At 42.7% G+C, this 24,431-nt stretch overlaps 2 protein-coding genes across 4 annotated transcripts in view; one reads left to right on the top strand and one right to left on the bottom strand.

Annotated features, from left to right (window-relative positions):
- The window catches only part of uvssa (UV-stimulated scaffold protein A), a 35,439-nt gene extending 25,505 nt beyond the window's left edge, over positions 1–9,934 (top strand). Inside the window, exons 10-15 of one of the 3 annotated variants that reach the window (XM_042214429.1) lie at positions 2,289–2,496; positions 2,708–2,836; positions 2,994–3,177; positions 3,269–3,380; positions 8,551–8,728; positions 9,261–9,934. In XM_042214429.1, the coding sequence (XP_042070363.1) occupies positions 2,289–2,496; positions 2,708–2,836; positions 2,994–3,177; positions 3,269–3,380; positions 8,551–8,728; positions 9,261–9,354 (905 nt within the window). In that variant the 3' untranslated portion in view covers positions 9,355–9,934. Of the gene's footprint in view, positions 1–2,288; positions 2,497–2,704; positions 2,837–2,993; positions 3,178–3,268; positions 3,381–5,920; positions 6,851–8,550; positions 8,729–9,260 lie in introns of those variants that run through there. The other 2 variants (XM_042214428.1, XM_042214430.1) reach the window with 2 other exon arrangements.
- Positions 9,935–13,540: 3,606 nt separating this feature from the next.
- nkx1.2lb (NK1 transcription factor related 2-like,b) lies at positions 13,541–21,776 on the bottom strand. Its single transcript, XM_005948272.2, has 3 exons — positions 20,563–21,776; positions 18,811–19,033; positions 13,541–14,749 (listed from the first exon to the last, which is right to left on the bottom strand). The coding sequence occupies exons 1-3, from the start codon at positions 20,860–20,862 to the stop codon at positions 14,010–14,012; spliced, it is 1,263 nt and encodes a 420-aa protein (XP_005948334.1). The 5' UTR covers positions 20,863–21,776; the 3' UTR covers positions 13,541–14,009.
- Between the last annotated feature and the right edge of the window lie 2,655 nt (positions 21,777–24,431).

Below are 24,431 nucleotides of genomic sequence, written 5' to 3'. Positions count from 1 at the left end.
AGCTGTCATGAGCTGTGCTCTTACAGAATCATCCCATAGATTTCAGCTGAGTTTCACTTTGAGTTTCATGTCTCGTTATCATATTTGTGATATAGGAAATGTATGCTTACCTAGATCTCGATCTATGCCTGCCACTGCACAGCTGAAAGTCAGGAAGATGTTTACCAGTTGATTGAATTGTTGGGGTTTTGTTTGTGCAGTCTCTGGAAGTAGATGTATTTTGTTTCAACGAGCCTGTCTCGGTTATTGCACAGTCAGTCTTCAGGATGGCTTGTAAACTCCATGCGATTGCTTTCTGTCATTTTAGATGCTTCTCGAATCTCGTTTCTGGTGACCGCCTGTATCTTCTCCGGATTCACTAACTCCATTTGCAACGCAGTAAATTACGGAAATCGTGATCACAGTTACTGTGTTGTTTTTCCCTGTCCCTGACTTTATTCCCCATTTCCATCTGCTGCTGTTATGTTAGCAGTTTGTTGTTAGCATGAACAGCTGGTGGCACTGATTCTGCAGTTCGTGCCCAAAAGAACCCAGTGCAGGAGAAGAGGACACGAAGAGTGCTGGTTGAAGCTTAAACAGTGCAAAGAATACAGAGTGATTAAAACATCACTGAGTCATTTCAGTTAATGCATGCTCTCCAGTGGACTGTGTGTAAACGATAGACTTCTAAGGTCTTCCAGGTGTTTTATCTGCATTCCTCCTGATGACCAGATGCTTCTGTGAGCCAGCAGCTCAGGGGGAAGATGACCTTCAGCTTCTTTGCTCTGTGGCCTCAGAAACACAGCTTTTCTGACAGGTTTATGGCCTCAGCTACTACCTTTGAGTGTTATTGAAAATAGCATGTCCATTTAGTAAATGATGTCCAGAAGGATGATAAAGCTGGTTATGCTTTAGGGCAGGGCTACATTGAGCATACAATGTCCTTCAGATTCATCCCTTGCTTGTCATTTTCTGATTATTGTAAGAAGGTGACTGTAACAATGAGGCTTTAGGACAGAACTTTACTAATCGAATGGCGATGTCACAGTAGCTTTAGCCATCGTTTATATTATTAAGTTGACTGGTTTTCTTTTTCTAGTTCAAATGTAGTTGCAGGTAATCTACTTATCAGACGGTTGCTGGTTTGTTTCCTGCCTGCTCCAGTCTACATGCCACACATCCTTGGGCAAGATACCAACACCAAGTTGCTCTCCAGTGCATCCTTTGGAGTATGAATATGTGTGAATGTTAGATAGAAAGCACTTACCCATAGGAAGTAGTGCTTGTATGAATGACTCAGTGAGTGTGCTGCAAAGTGCTTTGAGTGCTCAGACAGAAAAGAAAAGCTCTTTATAAGAAACAGTCCATGTACCGTTTAATTAAAGAAGAAGAAAGAGTCGGAAAATATGAACCTGTCTTATTGTTTGAACAGGCCGTGCACCGTGTGAATGACTTGTGTTAGTCTCTTGTGCCAGTGATTGAATCCCTGAAGCACTCGGGTCAGTCCTAATAATGTTTGGGATCAGCATGTTGGCAGCTCTCGGCTTACTGCATCCCTCTGATCTCACCTGCTGTGTGTGTGTGTTTAAGTCTTGTTCAATCCCCGGAGACTCCAGATGATATTGTGCTTGACCACACACACACACACACACACACACACACACACACACACACACACACACACACACACAACAGCCAGCGTCTGACTTCACTTATCCTGGAGATATAACCCCACACTGCTGGAGGTCTGTCTTCATTCCTGTCGGCACTCCAGATCAGGCAGTAATCCCAGATGTACCAGTGTGGGCAGAAAATAAAAGGGGACTTCTTTATATACTCAAGTGCTCAAAACTCTTTACATAACATGCCTCATTGACCCATTCACACACATTTTCAGCACTATTTTTCTGCACTTACTTTCTGTCTAATGTGCGCACACGCTCACACTCCAATGAACACAACTCGGGGTTCAGAAGGTTCTGTGAAGGTTTCAAGAACTATCGCTCAATACCACTTTCAAAAATTCAAGTCTGGCTCCTAAGAAGCAAAACATGTAAGAGGGAGCGGCTCAAGAGTTCAGCAGCTTGGAGAGAGCACAGAAAGCATGCTAAAGCTTCAGTGGCCATGTTCTCAGGTGACATTAATGAGCAGGTGATGTTAGCGATCACCACTGATGTTGGCCATTTTAATCAGAGGAAGGAAGAGTGAGCAGCGTGTTTTCACTATTAGTTCTTGGGAGCTGGAGCGAAAATAAACCCAGATGTCAGACGAACCGGTCCTTACACATCGATATCCGCCTCTCTCTGCAGGTTTGGATCCCTCTCCTTCCACCTCAACAGGATCAGTCGCAGAAAAGAAACCTTCCACTAAAAAACCTGCAGCTCCTCCTCTTTCTTCCTCCTCCTATTCTTCAACGAGGCGGCTGAAGCAGCTTGCAGAAGAGGTTCAGGATCCAACCTCTGTTGTCGCCACACTGCACCTCCTTAGAGAGAAGATGCCGCCGCCCATAGAATCCAGGTGAAGTCTGCAGGTCTGCTTTCTTTAAACCCCCAGCAACCATCTCCCACCCCCTCCTCTTCTCACTACATTATAGTCATATAGTAACACTGCCGTGTTATGTCTCAGTGACGCCAACTGTTGTAAATATAAAGGAGAGACTAGAACAGTGTGAAGTCTGAGGAACTTGGAAAGGTTTTTAATGGTTCTCCAAATGTGTTCCATTTAGCAGCAGCTCCGCGGAGCCCAGTTCATCTCAGTCCAGTTCAAAGCAGACCAGTGTCAACGCTCCAGTGGTTCCATTTGGTTTGGACCTGTTCTACTGGGGTCAGGAGCAGCCCAGCGCTGGCAGGATCATTAAGTATGCACCAGACAAGCACTGTCCCTAGTTTACTGATCTGTGTGTTGTGTCACAGATGATACAGTAAAAAGGATCATTTTAATGTGATATTAAAGCTACAGAGCGTTTACTCTTCTTTAACATTCATTTAACATGTGTCACATTCTTTCCGCTGCAGGTCAGCCTCTCAGCACCAGTTCTGGGTTCCAGCAGAGGTGGAGGAGGAGGTGGAGAATGAAGAGCTGCTGGCAGAGAGCAGGAGCAGATACATCTCCTTCCCTGGGAGCTTCGTTCCTGTCAGCCATTTCTGCAGAGCTCCACTGGGTGATGGCAAGCTCTGTCAGCGGCAGGACCGCTTCAAGGTAACAGGATAAACTTGGAGTCTGTCATAAAGTGAGAAGCTGTTGGTCTCCCTCTGGCTCACCAAACTGAGCGAGGCCTGTGTCTCCTCAGTGTCCTTTCCATGGCCCCATCGTTCCACGAGACCAGGAGGGTCGACCCTGCCGGCAGGAGGACCGAGAGAGGGAGGAGCAGGAAGAAAGGAGGAAGAGAGAGCAGCAGCCTGGTGAGAAGTGAAAAATACAAACACATTTGAATCACACAGAAGAAATGTCATCAGAGGGATCAATTTTAACAATAGCATCAAAGGTTTGTAAGGGAAGGGCACACAGAGTCTTTGTGACTCTAGACGAAGGAGGAGGAAGTCAGGAGTGGCAGAGAAATATGCGAGCGGTTCTGGGTGGATCTGGGATTACATCAGGGCTGACCTCTGAGCCTGTGGTTGTGGACAGGGTGACAGAGGCTATGGAGATGCTCGAAGTGAGTGTAGGGAGTCAAGCCTTGAGGGGGAGGTATGTTCTGGAGTAGAGAGGATGGAAAGTCTGTAGAAATGAGAAACATGCACGAATGAGACGGAGGCAGGTGTCAAGGGTGATGTGTGACCGAGGTGGCAGTGAGAGCTCTATGAGGTATGCAGGCTGTGGCACTGACACAAGGACAGGACCTGGAGTTGGAGGTGGAAGAGTTAAAATGCTCAGCTTTCTTTGAGAGTAACCAAGAGCGACAGAATTAGAAATGAGCGTATGTGAGGGACGGCTCAGGTCGTGTGGCTGCGTCTCCAGTCTGCAGGATGTCCAGCAGCTGCCTGCAGTGTCTTAACCAGCTGCTGTGTGTGTGTGTGTGTGTGTGTGTGTGTGTGTGTGTAGCTGTAGCTTGCAGTCCAGTGAGTTGTGAAATAGCATCTTTTGTTACCAACTACAGTATCGATCCAAGAGTCTTAGACGCACATACACACACATCAGCTTCACAGTAGGGGGGCGCTGGCCTGAATAACTTGATGAACTGTTGGCCTCAGCTGCTTTTACCTCTTCAAACATCCACAGGCACATACAGTGAGCCTAAACGGCCAGTAACACACACACTTCCTACAGTAGCAGCTACGCTCAAACATAATTGTTTTTACTGAATTATTGCCTTATATCCATGCCAAGGGTTGCCCGTAGTAACCACCCCGTAGACCGCTCCAAGGAAGCTAATATCAGACTCTGACTGTAAGTGTATTTGTAACAGTACAGTTGTGTTACCAAAAAGTTCTGTCAGCCAGAGAATAAAAATCAAAAGCTTCACTTGATGTAACCATAAAATTCCATCAGTACAATCTGTCAGCAGTCTGGATCCTCTCTGAATGCTTTTAGATAAGAAGTACTTTAGCTGTTAGTGTCATTTGCCGTCCAAGAGCACTGTCATCATGGAAGTCTTCTTTGAGTTACTGTCAGTCATGTAGCAGCAGTGCCTTTGTTTTACAGCTATATTAATCCTGCAGTGTCCACAAAGCAATAGCTGAACCTTCCTGCTTAATTGCTTCCAGATGACCACAAGTCAACAAAGTACAACAGGGTGAGCTGGCTGATGTGAAGCCGGTCGGGATTAGCGTCAGTCTTCCTGGTCGGCTTCCTTATACTGAAGTCAGTAGGGCAGCGAAGGATTTCTTAATGGAGTTTGATGAAGCCGGTGACTGACAGATGAGAAGCAGCAGGTGGTGAGGAAGCACACAGCCGGCCAAAGAAACGATGTCTAACTTATCAGAAAGTAGAAGCAATTTATTATCCATATTATTATTTAGGGTGTGAACTAGAAATTGAAAACTATAGACAGACACACCCACAACACAAAAGGCAATTAGGAAATGGAGGAAATCAAAGATTATAAATATTCGTGTTTTAATTGAATCCATTTGCTGTCAAGTTTCCGGATTAAAAGCTAAATTGAACACAGATCCCTATAAGCTACAGCCTGTAAATCATAGTGAAGCTTATTTTTCAGTCTTCTGGTGAATACTGCAGGCATCTGTTGCTATGGTCACTCAGTTCTATTTACAACTGTTAGTGAAATTTACTGCTACTATGTAGCCACAAACGTTTTCATAGGACTCTGTGCAGCCCTTTGAAGTAAGTACTACTTTACTGCTTCCATAGGAGTTTAGTAGCAACCCGATGCTCTTAATCAAGTGCACTTGATTAACTGTTCATCAGCATGTGGAAAAAAGCAGAATTAGTGGAGCATCCAGGGCGAAAGACATCAGCAACTGTTGCTGCCCATCAGTATTAGAGAGGTTACGAAGTCATTACCAGATGATATGAAGTTTATTAAGATTATTCACAAGTGCAAACAGTCAAGACAGTCCCCATCTTTCCAGGAGGACACATCCCAGCATATTCGCCCTGCCATGGGTGAATGTGCTGGGATGCTCCCATGCTCAGAGAAGCAAAACAACAAAAGCCAGTTACATCTTAGTCTCTGCACGACTCAGACTGTCAGATGTTCGAGTTTATGACAGTAGAGGAACTAACAGCCAGGGTTTGGAAGGGTCACCAGAAGACAGCCGCACAAGACGAGCTTCATTCACTAATGTTTGCATGGAATCATTCTTATTCTGCGCAGAAAGTTGGTTCCCACGCGACGTTTATGAGAAGTGCGTACCAGCCTATTTTGTTCTTATTAGCAAGTCGGACTCGTTCGGAAACAACAGCCTTGTGCGATCTCTACTACGATCTGCATACTGCCCTGCCCCCGTTTTTCAATCTAAGGAAACATGTTTCTCTCCAGGTGAAGCGGTGAAAGCGGAGGTGGCGATGTGTCTTTAGAGGAGCCTGCACCTCTAGGCAAGAAATAAGGAGGAAGTCTGCCTCTTATATTGTGCTTTTCTTCTCTCCCAGAGTACTCAAAGCACTCTATACAACACATTCACTCAGTCACTTTTCTTCTACGTTTTCAGTGCTTCCTCACGAACATTCATCCATCGAAGCGCAACTTGGGGTTAGTATATTGCCTAAGGATAAACTGGAGGAGCCAGGAATCGAACCACTAACCTTCCGATCAGTAGATGGCCTGCTGTACCGCCTGAGCTACAGCCACCCCAACTAGAAAGTTAAATAGTGTCTGAGGTGAAAGGCGGGAGCCTGCAGAGGCGCACTCAGGAGTGGTGACCCTTTAAAAATAAACGAATGAATAAAAAGGGACACAAGAAAAAGTAGAATACATCTGCCAAAATCCAGATCTTCCAGCATTCATGGGACAAACAAAACAACAGTCATCGTTGCCATGGAAGCGGTGTGGGAAGCTGCACCTCTCCCAGCTTCCTTCCTTGACCTCAAATGTTTTTTAGTTTCTCACATTCAAGGTGCAGGCTTCTCTCTTACAACATCACCTGGATAACATAGAGAACTGTGGGCGGGGCACAAGTTCTGTTGGCGCAGAGCTCAGAACAGAGGCAGGTAAAGTCACACAGAAGACAGACCTTTCAAGGTAATGCTGCTGAAGGTGGTTCTACAACTTACTGACCAATGGGGTGTGCTTTGATTTTCACCTGCACAGAGACACAGAGGTCTGTGCAAAGGTCCTTTTTCTCATGACTGTGTTACTCTTTCTTTTTTTTAGCTCTGCTCTGTCTTATAATAAGAATTGTATGTTGCGTTATGCGTCTGACTCAGACACACACACACACACACACACACACACACACACACACACACACACACACACACACACACCAAAAAATAAGAAGTCCATTCAGGTGATTGACAGGAGGAGGGAAATGGATGCTGTGCTACTCTGTCACATATATGCAGGCTCCTTGTGTTAAGTGATGCGTAACCGAGCTACATTTGAACCAACCAAAGACCCCAGGCGCACACACCTCTGCCCCCTGCTCTAACACACACACACACACACACACACACACACACACACACACACACACACACACACACACACACACACACACACACACAGAGACCCCAGCTGGACGGACTAAGAGGTGTTGACGGAGAAAAGAGCCCTGCTGCAACACTGATTAAATTCCCACTGTTATTCGCGCTTGCCTGTCTTTCTTCTCCTCTCGTGCTTTTCTTTCGATTCTTCTTTCATCTCTTCTCTTTTTATTTTCTCTGAAACTTTCAACAACAAAGTGACACACACTCTGAACACGCACGAATGTAAATGCAGCTGCTCCTCTTATAGCAGTAATGAGTCCTCTAAATACACCAGCTGCTTTTCAATTACTGCTCCAGTGTGTGTGAGAGCGTGATGAGGGATAGTTGAAGGTCCAGTCAGACCCGGGTCAGAGCAGCTGATTAATAACCCTGCATGCACGCTCGCTCTGAGCTGGGGTCAGTGTTTTGACGGAGTGTGTGGCTTCAGTCCCATCACAATCACGGTGTAATTACTTTGCATTACCGCAGGTTTATCTGGAATTCCTTCGCAGTACATCATTAACTAGAAACGTCTCTTCGTTTAGATCGTCATTGCTCTGCATTACTGCTGCTTTTACTTTATCAGCCAGAATTATGACGTTACAGTTTTCATTAACACCAAAATTGCATCCGAATGAGCTGCAGGACACACGGTTTACGACCCGTGCTCTGTAAGGCCCGCCGCTGTGAGCTCATTTACATTATCACTTCTAATTACTTCATTACACTTCTCAGTCAAATTGGTTTTTGTTCAAGTTTTAGGCTTTCATAGCAGCTCATACAGGAAGTAACCTCACACGCACCAGGCCTTTGTGGCTGAAACACACAAAGTACGCGTGCAGAGAGAAGTTTAATATCCTCATTTTTAAATGTTTGTTTGTTTGTTTGTTTGTTTTAGTCCAGTTTGAAGCTTCAGTCCCAGTCTTAACCTTAGTCCATAGGCTGTATAGAAAAGCTGGACAATAAGTGAAACCTGGATTCTTTTAAATCATTAATAGTGTGTAGAAGTCTGAGAAAATTCCCCTCAGCTGCCTTGGTCTATGATCTCAGAGAACATTTTCCTAATGGCCATATTGGATTAAACAACATAAAGTCCTGTTTGTAAATCCTGGCAGGGATCCTGGGGCAGGACGTCAGTCCAGGCTGACGTGAAGTGGTCCGATGGTGAACGGGTATTTCTTTTAATCCCGTGGCCGTGCTGCTACAGGACGTTCACTGCTGTCAAAGCCACAGGTGTTGCTGCACAGAACAAATCTCAGCTGAAATGAAAAAAGTTTTCATAGTTTTCTCAGGACCTCTGATCTTGTCCCACTGTTGCGGCAGCTCTCTCTGTTCCACCTGGCAGATCTTTGCACCGCACTGCTGGATTATATAGACAAAGGTACCGGGCCACGCCTCTTCATCTCTCTGAATGAGGTGAGATGAAGAGCGGGAGAATCCTAAACGTCCTCCAGGAGCAGAGTAACATTGGTCTCTCTGTTGCAGATTGGCGAGATGCAGAATTGATGCGAGACATTGAGGCAGCAACAGGAGAGGACCTGGGTTCTGAGCGGCTGGGCGGTAAAAAAGGGAAAGGAAAGAAGAAGAAATACCCCCACCTCAGCGACCTGAAGCAGAGCAGCAACACGTCCCGCTGCAGACTAGAGAAGAAAGTCTTTAACAAGTACGGATGCTAACTTCAGCTTCTAGATGATTCTCTGAGTGTAGGAGCTAAGTGCTTGGTGAAACTGGAAACGACAAAACAGAGTTAATAAAGTTAGCCACTGAACACAGGCCTCAAAAAGGCACCTCACTGCTAAACTGTCATCTATGGGTAGGCTAGCTAAGACCCAATTAATCAGTGTATTTTAGGCACTTACTAGCATCATATCACAAGAAACACATCATTTGTTTTCTTTCATCAAATCTACAAAACAAATCCACAGATGACACTGATAGAAAGGAAATTCTATTTTTGCACCATCGAGTTGATTCTCAAAGTGCTCTTAGTCCAAGGCCTAGACCAAGTCCATAAAATAACTAATGATTCATTACTTTTTAAACTGTGGAGGCAAGTATCACAGCCTGAGAGTAGAAATATGCAGCTAGAGATGAGCAGAATGGGTTTTAGCTCCTGGGCTTAAAGTTGTTGTTTCTTTGGATTTTTCCCATCAATCCTTCTCATTTCCTCCCTGCTCTGTTCTCCCTCCCTTCAGGAGTTCCCTGAGACGAGTGGCTCAGGTGATGAATAAGGCCGACAAGAGAAAACACGACAAGTTCTCCAACCAGTTCAACTATGCTCTCAACTAAGCTCGTGTGCCTTTAACTGAAGTCAGACGGGTGGAGCGTTGCTCTCAGTAACCTTTCAGCCCCCGTTACAGGACCGCTCCTGCGTTTATCGTTTTATCTTTTATGTCTCCACCTCTTGTAGAGATTCAGGGAAACAAGGAGCTAAAGAATGCATTGTCACATTTCAAATTGGAACTTTTTGCATTTGTAGTTGAGCTTATGAGGCGGACTCTGTAGGAACAGTGAAGGAGGCGGAAGCTGGAAGACTGAATCGCCAAACCTGATCCACAGTTTTGTACAATAAAGGTGAAATGTTAAGGGTCCAGAGATGTTGTTTCTTTGTAATGAAAGAAGAAGTGTTTCAATAATTTCTGGGAAATATGGTGATAAAGGATTCTGTGTGTTCTACCTCAAAGCTGATGCTCGATACCGGACATGAAAGTTGTTTCATATGATATCACTTCTGTGACAGCTGATTGCTAAAGCTAGTGATCAGCTGACTTTTACGCTTTCTATGTTCTTATTACGTCGGTGTTTTGTGCGACTGACAGGTTTCAAATGTGTTTTAGTGAGAATAAAATTGTAAACCTGCATCTTGTTACATTTTTGCCTTTTTGCTGTCCTTTCAAACGAGATTCATTGAACACAACAACACTGACTGTGGGAAAGTTCTCCTGTGAAGCTATTTTAGGAATCAGTGGCAACTAAGGGGAGTAAATAAATATATATTTGCAACACTATATTGAAAAGACAGGTGATATTTGGTTTACATTGCAGTGACATCACGAGAACAGCAGACATCCTGCAGCTTAAGAAAAATGATTTGCATCTTTTCTCTGTGATTCTCTGCACTTAATGAAGAGCTCACAGCTCAGTTATGCATTTCCATCAAATTACACGTCTTACAGAGAATGTTTTTTCACAAATGGTTGAAACTAAATAATTTAGCTTCAGTAACACAAGATCCTACATTTCTCATAGCACAACTAATGATGCCTGGTAGGGGCAACGTGGCGTTGTTGGCACTGTTGTGTCACAGAAGGTTCTGGGGTCACATTGTCAGCGTGTCTGTGTGGAGAACCCCATGTCTGCATGGGTTCTCTCTGGCTTCCTCCCACAGTCCAAAGACTTACATGGGGTCAGTTTAATAGGCTGTAAGTGTGAGTGTTCTGTGTTTGCCTCTGGCCCTATGACAGCTGGGATAGGCTGCAGCCCCCATTAAACCTGTACTGGATAAGCAGGAGAGGATGGATGAATGGTTGGAACTTGTACTCCGCTGACTTCTGATTGTGGATTTTGTAGGGTTGGTCCTGGCCTCCCATGGGACACCTTAAAGCCTCAGCTCATCCATGATTTGCTCTGCCTCTCCAGGCTTCACTGCTTGCTGCTGCCTTGATCTGATGCCACGAGGATCCACCAGCACTCCTCCCCAGCAGACATGCTGTTCCTGAAACACTCACACAGACTTTCTTAGCCTGTCCTGCCACCTCACTCCGGACTGTTTCAGCGTCATTAAATCCCTTGGACTTCTATATTATCCATAAAGGCGGCAATTTTGTCTATGCAGAACATGGTTCTTCCTTTGTGCTGTCTAACAGGCACATAGAACGTGTTATTCAGTCGGTACTTTTGCAATGATGACATAACAAATCTAATGATTCTGGGATCCACACCTGTCCAAACATCAGCTATCATTTTATTGCTGGTTATTATTATTATTATTTTATTATTATTATTATTATTATTATTACCATTATTAATAAGAAATGCTAAAACCTGCAGCTCCTCTAGTGGCCACTTGATCCTGGTTAAAAAAATTAGTGAGTCCTCAATGACAGTCATGTTAAAACGTCCAGTTTACAGCAAAAACTACGGAACATGTTTACAGCCTGCTGCATAACAGCGGGTTCCTCCTTCGTGCCAGTTGGAAAGCTTAAATCAGGGGTGTGGCTGCCGTGATTGACAGGTGTGCTGACACAAGGAGCTGTAGCTCTAAAAGTCAGTCACTCCCACACACACTAATTTATCTGTTTTGGGCTTGTTTCATTTATACCAGTTTGTGGGGAAAAAAACTCATAAAATACAAACTGTGATAATATAGCTTCAAGCATTAATTGTGCTGCCAAATGTGTATCAACACTTTTGTTTAAGCTGTGCTGAGATCTGAACCCAAACCTCAACACAGCTTTTTCAAGTTAAACTATTAACTTCAGTTGCTCTAAGCAGTTTCATATGATTGGCTGTAGAATGTTAAGCCACTGGATGAGAGCACAGAGTACCGTCTTCTAACTTGGTATTTTATATGAAGCAATTTAAGTTCAGGATGGGATGTTGTGCTGGTAAACCGTGGGTCTCAGCATGGGAGTCAAAGTGATATGCACTGCACCCGGACACGCTGCACAAATTATTCAGGGATTATATCAACGCACCTTTGAAACACGTGTGGCCTCTTGCAGTGGAGTAACTGCAGAAAGTGATGGAGGCATGCTAGCTGACAGACACTGCATGAATATGCAAAGTTCATGTGAAACTAAAAAAATACTACTCTATATCACTTTTTGTTAAATTAAAAAAATGCTACTGCTGAAGGGTGGCCGCTGCTTATTTTAAAGAAGCTTTCTATCATTAATATCCGGGAGGCGTGTCTTTCTGACCTCCTTCTGTGTTGACTGTCATTACAGCGTCCTGTCGATGTCTTGACATCATGCTGCAGACTCTACTTCATCTGTTGTTCCTATTTTGATCGGAGGGCTGAAAAATACATCCAATGCAGAAATGCCTAAAACTGTTTTGCAAATAGCCATTTGAGGAAAAAAATGTACACATGCCTACAGTAAGGGTGACTATAGATCCGTGTTTTATACGCAGTGTGTGAATCATGTTCTTCATATTTAACAGCAGCACAAACACCTTGAAAGCAGGCTGGTTGTCACAGCACTTTCCCCTTTTAAGCAACAGAGACTAACACTGGCGCTTTTCTCTGATAATAACACGAAACAAAAGAATCCCACTCAGAGAGATGCTTACACTTAACGATGACTGATAAACCAACTAGATTTGATGCCGTTTCCTCTTAAATATGTTCTTAGATTTGCCAACACTGCAGAGTCCTGTGAAGACTTCCACTCCTGAGGCTCGTGAGCTAAAATAAGTTGGATTTATTTTTTTTTTATTGTTATTTTTTTAACTGAAGATAAAAGATTCATTTTGATTAAATGTTTTTCATTTTGTGTCAGACCATAAATGTCCTGTGGAACATGATACAGCTCTATTTAATCCTGACCAATCAAAAGCTTCAAGTATTACAAAAACAGACAAATAAAACATTTTTGTCACTTCCGGATAAATATTGTAGACATCATTACAAGATAAAATTTCAAAAAAATATTGTTATAAATTAAAGGCGCTCAAATGTAAATAAAGGAGAACATAAACAAACGGACATACACTCAGCTGAAGGAGCTGAACTGAAACGAAATCATCTGGAATAATGAAATGTTTAAAGAAAGGCCGCTCGACTCTGTTCAGCAGGGATTTGCTCCAGATGCTCCTGTTACTGGCTCTTTGGGCACGTGCTTCAAGCACAGTATTTAAAGTCCGACAAAGAAGCAAAAACTGCAAACTCTCACTGCACTCTCGCTTCTTTTCAACAGTTTTCTGGTCTTTGGAGACAAACAAAAATGGTGACATTGTGACACTGTCGCTCCAGTTTTCGTTAAAATGTTCAATTTTCTTGCTCCTTTTATTAAAAAAATCTCGCGCACACTTAGTGGACTTTGCACGTGCTGTGCGGCTGCTGCTGCGGTCCGTGCGCACTACTTCAACTTATCCGTATCACGCGGCTCAGTCTGTTTTCCAGGCACATGATTGGCTCGGCTCAGTGCTATTCTTATTGTCATTGGCCTATTGTGCTGTCTGTCAAAACATTAACGAAAGATTGTAATCGACGTTATATTCGTCACGTCTCATATTTCTATGACAGAAAAGTCATTTCACTGTAATTATCTTTATCGTTTTTGAGATTTGTATTGTTTGCAAACCCCTTCCTCGCATAAATATTTTCCAGTTGCCATTTGGATTTTTTATTGGAAACCTCACAGATATCCAAACCAACCAACAGGCCCAGGATTAGCTTCACACCCAAACCCTGCATGGAAGTTACTTACCTCTGAGGCACTGCAGCACCCAACGCTTCAGCTCACTGTTATTAAAAAAACATTACTGGGATACTTTTCTGTTTAATTGTCATCATTTTAATATCAAAGGACAATACCATGTTGAGCTGAGGACTCAGTACATCCAAGGATTTTATGGAAACTGTTAACCACCTCAATAAATAAAAGAAATGAAAACGATCACAGCTGGAGTTACATGGTACTGACAATAGATCAAGCCATTCTCAAGTCTTAAATAAACATTCAATATTTTTACAGACTTTAGAAAAGAAAACAATGAGATCAACTATTTGTCTATTACAGTGTTTAAAACAGCATTCAGAGCTAGAACATAGATTTATGTACAGTTCTGCAAGATATTAACATTCTATCAAAATAAAATTAAAGCCTTTAAACGGTAAAAAAGGGGAGGAGCTGAACGCTGTGCTGCAGTTCATACTGGGACATTTCAGTCAGGGTTTCTGTGTGTGTTTGTGTGTATCTAGAGGTGTGAGAGTGTATCTACAGGTGTGTGCTGTAGAACGCAGGTGCAGCATAACTCTGTGTCCCCAGCATGAAGGGAGACAGGACGTGGCTGGCGGTGAGGAAAGGCAGCTGGACAAGGCTCCCAGCAGGGGGGTGATGGTGGCCGGCATAGCCTGTGTGCATGGCCAGATGCCCACTGACTGGAGGGGATTGGCTCAGAGGGCTGAGGCTTCCCAAGCCTCCTCCCGCTCCTCCCCCTGTGCCTCCCGTGCCTCCTGCTCCTCCCGTGGGGGCCGAGGTGTCGGCTCCAGGGTTCTGCTTCTTCCATTTGGTTCGCCGGTTCTGGAACCAGATCTTAACTTGGGTCTCAGTGAGGGAGAGGGACAGGGCCAGGTTGAGGCGCTCACACACTGACAGGTAGCGTGTGGACTTGAACTTGTTCTCCAGCGCCACCAGTTGCTCGTAGGTGAAGGCAGTCCGGGCTCTGCGGGGCTTCCCCGACTTGGAGTCTGAGCCAGAGCGTTTCCTCTTGGGCTTGGCCCCTTGGCCCCCATTGGTTTGGGGACTGGTGATCTGGCTTGTGGGGCCTCCATTAGGGGTCTTTGTGTCTCTGCTGGGATCCTGGTGGCTGTGCTGGCCTAGTTCTCTGTCTCCATTACTGGGAAGAGCCGAGCTGCTCTCCTCACTGCTGTAGGGCCCGTCTGCAGCCTCTGAGTCCGGGGTCCCAGATCTGTGGAAGTCTTCCTCATCCGGACTTCTGTATATAAAGCCCTCCTCTAGAAGAACGCACACAACAAAGAGTTCAGCCACATGTAACATCCAACAGGTTCTCCATCCTATATGGTTGTACAGGTGGTTTGTCTCTACAGCCCACAGTAGCTTAATGAAGTGGTTTATTCAGATTAAGGCATACCAAGCTCATGTTTAGGCTTACGTAAGTAGTTCACTACCTGGATCACTACCAATACCTTAAGATATTTAGGCAGGCTAAATAAAACCCAACCAAGGTCCTGCACTAGCAAGTGAAGCCAGTTAAACTAGATTTGGTACCAAATGTCACAGCTACAGAAGCAAAGATACCAAAATATTGTGTAATTCAAATTATTAGCATCTGACAAATATGCATATGAACAAGTTAGCTCACAATATGGAGACTTCATAAAATGACTAGAGCTTTTTAATTGATCTTTTCTGTAATATCAAACTGAAGTCTTATTTCATCAGTTACAATCAGAAACATTTTTATTTCTTCACTGCAAAGAAGGTTTGGCTTCAAATCAATACTTTAAGGTTCAGCTTCTTGGTTGCAGTAATAAACTGGTGGTATGGATTATGAAATGGTTAGAGCTAGAAGAAACAATGCTGGCCATAAAGCAAACAGTGGTCTTCTAAGTACTAAGTTTACTGGCCCATCTATTTACCCCTATCTCCTCATAATTACCGTTGCCATGGTAGGCCAATTAATCTAAAAATGTAGCTAAGGATTGTAATTAGCTTAATTATCTGCTATATGGAAAAACAGTCTCTTCCCAGCATAATCAGTGAGTGTTGAACTGCGGTCCCAATTATGGCCACTGTACGCTTCCTTCAGAAACTTGCAGTTGAATTTAAAAATATCTTGAATGAATAAACACGTCAAGTTTCCAAAGACAGAGCAGCCATGAGCCTAACCTGAGTAAACTGCTAAAGAGCCAGGGGGCAAGAATGAGCTGCTGATACTGAGCTGCCAACTCTCTGCTCTCCATTAGTATTAATCACTGTGTCATCCGGTATCCATCATCGTTTTTTGCTATGTGCTCCACTTTCTGGAGTTTACTCATCACACGATTACTGGATCATAGGTCTGTGGTGTCTTACTTCATTTGTGGCTAAATGAGTGAGGGCAATATTTGGAAATAAAACGATAAAATCAACAGAAATAAGAAGGCAATTAGATCAAGAAGGTTCTGAAAACAGTATCTTCAGACGAAACGAAAAGGTATGAAATGACCATAAACTGATCACCGTACATTACTGTGCACTGTAAAATATACTAGATGATTATCAGGCAAAAGAAATTGTGTTTGAATACTAATAGTGTGCTAAAATAACAATGGAGCATTGGATTATGGTGGATTTAAAGGTACCACAGATCAGCAGAAAAACATTAATAGACATTGTTGGACCTCTTAAATGTCCAATTAAATATTTTAGCTGCAAATCGACTGCTTTTACGTCAGCCCTTCAGAGGAGCACATGGTGCTTTAGTCTTTAATGAAACTAACTCTTTCTGAGTTGGTATCATCCAAACATTTAGAGGCTGCTGTTGGAGTCGTACTGAAAAATTAAGCATTTGCATGTGGAATACGAAACGCCAGGTTACTCTGCACTCAGTAGTGCAATTATACGTTAGGGACAAAAACGATCTGGACGTTCACGCTAAGCTTTCATACAGTTTGTGCATTGTGCACGTACATGTCATGAAAACACCGAGCACAGTCCACCTCAACATGTACAGCACACATGTGCTTACAGCCCTGCAAATGCTCGTATTGCTAATGTTAGAGAGATACTGTGTGTGCTTTTTTCACATTATTGGTTTGAATATTTATGTCCCAATTATGCTGTTCCTTTTGTCCTTAATATCAACAACATCAACAGTTTTAAATGGCAAGAAAAAGTAAACTGCACCTTGAATAATACTAAATTATATATTTTTTTTAAATGTATAATGTAATACATTATATTGTTATAACCGTCCCCCCCCAAAAAGTGAGAAAATAAAAGCATTTATTAACCAGTGACAAATCCACCTGCATGATTTCCACTGAAAAATGACTGAGCGTGTGTTAGATCATCTGGAGTAAGACTGTGTAGTTTTACAGATTAAATCAGAGACAAAATATGTATGAAACCTAACACAGAAGGGTTAGTTTAGCTGTGATGATGTAGACAGAAGAACCTGAGAGAAATTTAAAAAACAAGCAGGTTTACAGGTGTGCAGAAAAGATAGCTCAATAAGATTATGTTTTACATGTAATTCACTCATAAAATGTCCACTTTTTCATTTTTCTCATATGTAATAATAATAATAATATTATTATTATATTAATAAAAATAATTAAGAGTAAAGGAACCATGATGCTTGGTGAGATGGTTTCTTGTCCATTTTCTAATAAACAGAAATTAATAATAATTTGGTTTGTTATTGCAAAAAAACGCCAGCCATTTAATCATATACTGATTCTAATTTAAAATTTTATTTTTTAAAAAGGCCTGATTTTACAGTCGTTAAAAATAAAGCCTTATTTGATGTTACAACTATATTTATTATAGTCTGTACGTGATATTTCTGTAATACACTCACATATCTATATTATTGCTAATATATATTGTAATATATCTATATCATGGCTAAAGCACTTCTGGATGGATGCAAACTGCATTTCGTTGCCCTGTACCTGTGACATGTGCAATGACAATAAAGTTGAATTCTATTCTATATGTATTTCGCTAGTTTCACTGTGCTGGGATACTTTTTGGCAGTCAGTATAATAAAACCGAATAATAGTAACTACAACAGCAGTGCATGCGTCCCTGTGATGTTTTTACTGTTTTCTTTTTCTTTTGTTTTGAGCTTTTGTTTTTAACCCAGCTCGACTATATCACGAAGTTATAATTATTTATGATGTAGGGTATATGCCTGTGTCTGCTTCTGAAAAATAAAGTCAGAATTTTGTTGATTTGAAATCTGTAAAATGTACGGAAAATTTAATTAAAACAAATGAGAGATTTAAAAATAAATAAATAAATAAGGAAAATAAAAATGTGACGGAAAAAACAAAGAAAAGAGGAAAAAAAGGAGGAAAACGTCCAATACTGGTGTATAATAATATGAAATCAAGGAGACGGAGCTGATTGGAGCTACTGCGTTTACGTGGGGTCCATGAACTTAGTGCACAACTGTCCAATAATACCGATCACACACAGGAACTGCAGCCAATTAACTTTTTTGCTCCTTTTAATTCTAGATAAAAACAGATGCTGTTTTAAACTTAAAACCAGAGAGCTCGTTCTCCCCATTCTTCCATGTTTTAATGGTCCGTACTCGGTAGTTTTCTCATCTCTTACATCATCACAAGATTTCACCGAATAAGTGGCCTGGAACACAGATTTCTCTGTGACATCAGGGTTTAGTGAGAAAATATTTCCGTGATACGGACGAAGCAAAAGCCCAACAACAACTGGTGGGTAATTAAAACCAGAATCCTTAGGTCACAGTGAAACCACACAGAACAATGCAGTGCCCTTAAAATATGATCACAATTAGAAAGGCCTTCTTCCGGATCATTTTTCTTCCGTCGGAAAAGCCTAGCGAGGTTCACAACACATGTATTATTGATAAATAGCGTAAACGGGCTATATTAAAGTAGAAATGGAAAATTTGGGGTCCATGTAAAACGGTTACATTGGTTAGGTTTCACTCAGGCTAATGTTGGTATGTTTAACTATAGGTGAATAAATCAGTTAATTCACGGGTAAGAATAAATATGGTTTGAATGACACAGAAAATAAATAACCTAATTACTAACTACAAACGCGCGAGCACACACGCTCGCGCGCACACCTATTTTAATCATATAAAAAACAGGTCAAATTTCTGAAAACGTTAAAGGATGTTACAGAATCATTCAGAGTGGTTTCTAAGGAAACGGGACTTTCAACCGTAACAGGAGCAGTTCGACTGAATTCAGCTGCCCGAAGGAAAAGACGTTACTGACGCAATGGCGGGAAATTAAAGGAAATTAAAAATAAATGATTCAATAATGGACTTGGTTTGAAGTCCACGGAGACTTACTGCTCTGGTATTCGTCTGCACCGTAGCCCTTGCTGGCCTCGAGGCTGGGCTCGCGCTCCCCGGCTCCTCCTCTCCGGTTCTCCGCTCCGTACGCGCTCTGCTCGAGCTCGCCGCGGTGGCTCACGTGCTGTTGTTGCAGCTGGTGTCGCCGGTTGCTCGTGAACTTGTTGGGGTCCAGGATGTCCAGCACGGAGAAAGAAGTTGTCCGGTGCCCGATGGGGCCCTGGAGAGTAACAAATGGGAATGATTTATTTAGTTAAAAAACAAGATATCATCGCCTTTTATCCCGTATAGCTGAATTTATTTGAACTTGCTTTTTTTTCTTGTCCCCCCCACAATTACGTTTTGCCACGCATTTTAACTGCTATATATTTAATTGTAATATTAATAATGATCACTTTAAATATTATTATTTTTATTATTACTATTATTACTATTAGTAGTAAGCAGTGTTAAAGTCAAAGACAAATCCCAGTGTTAGGTGTTGGTAGCACACATCACATCCATTAAAACAGACGGTAAAGTGTGTTCATAAAGCAAACATGAACACAGATCAGCTGCATTTCCTGCGCAGGCTGTGTAGCGGTCAATAGGCTATCAGAAGAAAAACGAATCAATCCCATTTTAAGTAGTGCAGTCTATAGATTTCTAAAACTTCACTTTTACATTTCCACACGTAATTGGTTGGAAAATATGTGAGTTCAGGGGAAGGCTTACACTTAAGGTAAAATACTGCTTTACCAGATTGTTTGAACCTGCATGTGGGCATAAGGTTTACAGTGTGATGTAGAAATGTTCAGACTTTTTATATCATAATTTATGTGGAGCCAAAAAGGTAGCCAAGTGTAAAAGACAGATAAAAGGTGGTGCAGTGACTCTGTTTCCACCCCTCCCTGCATTACATCCTGATTAGGATCATCCATTTATTAATGAGGCCAGTCTTGAACATGTCGACATGAATAATCCTACATTAATATTGTAATTCTCTCTTTAAATAATCCCAGGGAGCCTCTGGAGAAAGACCCAGGGGCGTATTAACAACTGGTGATAAGAATAGTCTAATCGAAAAATGCCACAATCAGAGCTGCGAATAAACACAATCACGTTTTATTTAAGAATAAACAAATTCGCGTCTATGGAAAAAATATAGAGAAACGCCCGTCTTTACAAACAGGCCTACTTTGAATTATTTTGAATTCAATTAATTTCGTTGAGAAACGAACGAAAAAAAATCGAATAGCTTTAATTAGAGCAATAATAATTATAACAAAATAAAAGTCGGTGTCCTTTACGGGAGCGAATTTGAATGGTTTTAATTTAGAACTTTTTATTTTGTCTCTTTCCGATCAAACTCTCCAGCTGCATTTTATTAAAGGCCTCATCTCCATAATATGACCCATAACCTGACAACACGGGCCACATTTTAAAAACAACGAATCATAGCAGTTACACAACAGGACCAAGTAACCAAATAATTTTATTTTAAAATCCGTTTTCGGTGCTTCGGCTGCTCCCTGTGCTAAGAATTCTTACTTTTCTGCTCGCCCAGCTACTTTTCGTGCCATCCTTCTTTCCTGTAATGTAATATCTGTCTGTCTCGATGCTTCTTTATTTATGCTGCAGTGTCCCGGTTGTGTCCTGTCCGCTGGTCTATATAGGCTACCTGAGAGTCTGCCGTTACTGTCTGCTGCTACCGTCACGCACCGCTCCGGTAGCGCTTCACAAAGTTTGCTCGTGCCCGTATTAGCCTACCTGCTGTGGCGGGGCCAACACCGGATTCGTCGGTGGAGCTTCCGAGTGGTTCTCCGTGGCCTGAGCATCTCTGCCGCCGGCGGTCGCGCTGGAGAAGAGCCGCTTCTCCCCTGCGGCGGCTCCGTCTAACAAGTCACCGCTGTCCGGGCTCACCACAGTTTGGACGCCGTCCCCGCCGCTGGGCGCCGGTAGCGCTCTGTCCCGACTCATGACGGGTGGCACGGCGTCCATCACTGGCCCCGCCGCAGCTCTCTCCCGGCTTATCACGGTCTGGACCCCATCCGCTCTGTCCCGGTTCATCACTTTACTCTCCCTTTCCCATATAATAACAATCCGTTAGAGATGAAAATTTAAAGAAACAAATCAACACCAAGTCGTTTTAAAGAGCTTGGATGATACTCATGTCAAATAACAAGTTCACGCCACAGGCCGGTTCATGTGTCCCGTCAGCATGCTGTCTCAAGCGGTGTGTTCACCCAGGTAAAGTTTTCCATTGGCATCCGGACAGTCTGGGCAGAATACGAGCTTTAGCTGGACTCTCGCTTCCGTCAAACTTTAAACTTCTTCTCTCCGGCCTTCATCCTCTACATCGGCCGCTGCAACTCAGCGTCTCCGGCGATCTTTTGTCTGTCCGTGTCGTACCGTGCCGTTATCCCGTACTGGCACGCACACATAAACAGCGCGCGATGTTCCGACCTCCAGCCTTGCGCGCTCTGGAAGCCTGACAGGAGTTGAAGGCGGGACAGACTGATCTATCTCTCTAATAGTTAAAACTAGCCTGCTCCCCCCTCTCTTGCTCTCTCTCCCCCATTAGTTAAGTGAAGAACCCTTTCTCTCCCCCCCCTCTCTCTCTCTCCCCCCTCTCTCTCTCAGTTCTTGTCTCCGTTTTTGGCTTTTAGCAGGCCACTCCAGGAGCCTCTACCATACATTTGTCCCCGTGTGTGTGTGTAGGCCTGTGTGTCGCCATCTCCCTCCTTATTTATGCATTCTTATTCAACTCTACGGGTTGTAATTGGCTACAAATTAATCCCACTTGCACTAATAGGCTATTATCTCGAGGCTGCAAGCGCGCGGGTGGTGCTGTGTGGCCCGGGCCAATTCGCTATCAGAGCACGCGGAGAAATAGAGAGAGCGGGAAGAGCGCTGGCTGTCCCCACTTCACAGCGCGCGGAGTCGCCTCGCGGATCTCACGACGCTAAATTGTTTAGGTCGACGCTTCGTGAAATGTTGCTTTGTTCGCCAACAGGTGACGTAAACGTGTAGCAGGTGTACAGATAGTTGGAACACAGTCACAGTGCTCAGTTATTAGTTCTAGAATTAGCCTTAACCAGCGAGTTACATTAGCGTTCGGAGGTTAACAGCCGTGTGCTCTAATTTATAGCTAATGTGTAATACGCCGCCTCGCTCGCACTTTACTCGTGCATCCACATGAAAGGGGGCGCTTATCTTTAATGCAGATTCCAGGGCAGGGCCTCTCTCAAAACTCAATTACGGCCTGAATAAAGCCGGTAATGTCCCCGCTGCAGTGAAATATTGATTCCTAATCCTTGGCAGTCATTACTATGCCAGAAAATAATAGACCACAGAATTGGATTTTGATTTAACACACGACGTGTTTATTCTAATACTAGGGACTTAATATTCCGTTGACTCTCATTTTCAGCCACAGAGGAGAGGGCAATGGTGATGGAAGCTCTAACGCCACACTTTAAAAAAAATATTGTTGTGGAAAATATTTAAAAAAAGAAGGAAGAAAGCGAGGTGACGGGACATCTTTCCTGTCCTCCTCCCCGGTCCTAATACACAAGGTCAGCTCCATGTAATTGCCTTGCTCAATGATCCTTGGGAGGAAGAAATTAAAAGTTGAGTAAAATAATGACTGAAACAATGGGACATGATTAACCAATCAGAGAGCTGAACCCATTTGATCTACTTCCTGCTTCCACCCTGAGGCTTTATAGCTTTATTTTAAAATGGTCAATATATTAACTATATTAAACATCACTGCAGCTTATTTACCTTGGAAAATATTTGCATAAAGCAGCACCACTGCACTGCACAGTGCTACAGAGAGGAAGCGATGCAGCCAAGTGAATATGGAACAGTATTATTATTATTATTATTATTATTATTATTTATTCTGCATTTGAAATCCAGCCAAACAGCCTCACTGCATGTGACCTGAGGTGCATATATGTCAAATTAGAAGAATATTAACCGCTAAAGTCTTAAAAGAATGAGTTTTAAGAGCAGTCCAACCCCGGTTCCACACATCAGTGAGTGTAATGAGCTGTGTGCCTAGCGTTCTGGCCTTTGACCCTAATATCTCTTTAATGCAATTTGTAGTGCAGCTCCATTATATTCAGAGAGGAAGAAGCCCGAGAAACAGCAAAAAAGAATAACCATATCAACTGGAGTTGTGTATAGTAGTATTTGCACAATTTGCAAAATATGTGTCCTTTCTGTTTATTATTGCTATGATGCTAATTTGCTTCTCACTATGACAGTACGAACAGAAAACACACACACATGCAGTGGTAGTCCCACTTTCCACAGTGTGGGCCAACAGATGCTATGGGAGAACTCCCCTTCCCGATTAACAGTCAGCACGCACGTGTATGTGAGCATGTGTGTGTCTTGTGTCTATAATTATTCTAATGAAGGTTAATGAGCTCTGCTCAGCCTCCTCTTTATTAAATTAATCTCAGCCGGTAATGAATCATAATTACTATAATTAGCAGCTTGAGCTGCCTGATCTCATGCCGGTGGCTGGTCAGAGCAAGGTGTGGTGTGACACGGAGGCTTTCATCACACCCACAACTTTCATCTCTCCCTCCTTCCACTGTGTCCACTGGCTTTGGCTCTGCATTAACATAATGTTCATGGAGCTGGTCTTTCAGCGTAGAGCCTCCAGACTGGATCTGAGATTTGCTGCACTAATTTGATTATTGCTGATCATAATATCAGTCAGAATAATTGTGTACGTTAGTGTCAGTGATCAGAGCTGCTATACGCCGTGTAGTCACACTTGTGAGTTTACATTATCACTATCTAAATGAGGCCTCTCAAAGTTTGAAAGGCCTGACAGAAAACAGTAATACTTTAAAACAGGTTTCAAAAATGTAAGAATAAGGAGTGCTACTATCAACAAACCTGACACCTGTCCAAATCCACTGGATTTCAAAACCTTGAGCAGTACAGCTTTATTTATTAGTGTTATAGATATAGCTTCAGTGAATTTTTTCCCCATCTTCTCTTTATTTCTGCCGCTATACTTCTCCTATCCATCTCTTCGCTTCCTCTATTCCTTCCATTTTTTTTTATTTTGTGTCTTTTCAAGGTTCTGTGTTTTAGATTAGCCCTCCTCCTCTTCCCCATTACAGGGGTAAAAGCCCCCCATCCTCCACTCACACACAGAGGCAGAATCCTCGCACCATACACACCTCGCAGTTAGACACTCAGATAGAATCTGACCTGAAGAATTAATTAAATATGATAGCTGATTAAAAATAGCATAACTAATAGTGTAATATCTCAAGCTGTCGTCTTTAATAGTCAACATTGTGAGTGTGTGTCTTATCTGCTGCAGACAGACGCTCTCACTATTGATTCCTGTTCATTTCAGTTGTCAGGCAGACCACTCAGCTCATCTGGAATCATTAAACTCTCTGTCTCCCTCTGTGTCTCTCTGCCTGTCTCTTACCCTATTTTCTCACCTTTATCCATTTATATTTAATTTATTTCAATTCCACCACTCTTTTCTAATGACAGGATTGAACCAGTGTAGCAACAATCTACAAAGGCAATATTGTAATCAGTAAAATAAAGTTATAACACGAAATATATATATATATATATATATATATATA

The sequence above is a fragment of the Haplochromis burtoni genome, unplaced genomic scaffold (assembly GCF_018398535.1).
Source record: "Haplochromis burtoni strain Fernald_Lab_line unplaced genomic scaffold, NCSU_Asbu1 Contig_562, whole genome shotgun sequence".
NCBI classification, from domain to species: domain Eukaryota; kingdom Metazoa; phylum Chordata; class Actinopteri; order Cichliformes; family Cichlidae; genus Haplochromis; species Haplochromis burtoni.
Note: the sequence above shows the minus strand (reverse complement) of the source record. Positions and strands in the feature narration are given on the sequence as shown.

Excerpts from the sequence above, each read along its gene's own strand:
- nkx1.2lb (XM_005948272.2), bottom strand. The coding sequence starts at position 20,862 with ATGAACCGGGACAGAGCGGATGGGGTCCAGACCGTGATAAGCCGGGAG. Across the intron at positions 19,034-20,562 it reads TGTTGGCCCCGCCACAGCAG|GGCCCCATCGGGCACCGGAC; the intron begins GTAGGCTAATAC and ends GTTACTCTCCAG. Across the intron at positions 14,750-18,810 it reads TGCAGACGAATACCAGAGCA|AGGAGGGCTTTATATACAGA; the intron begins GTAAGTCTCCGT and ends GCGTTCTTCTAG.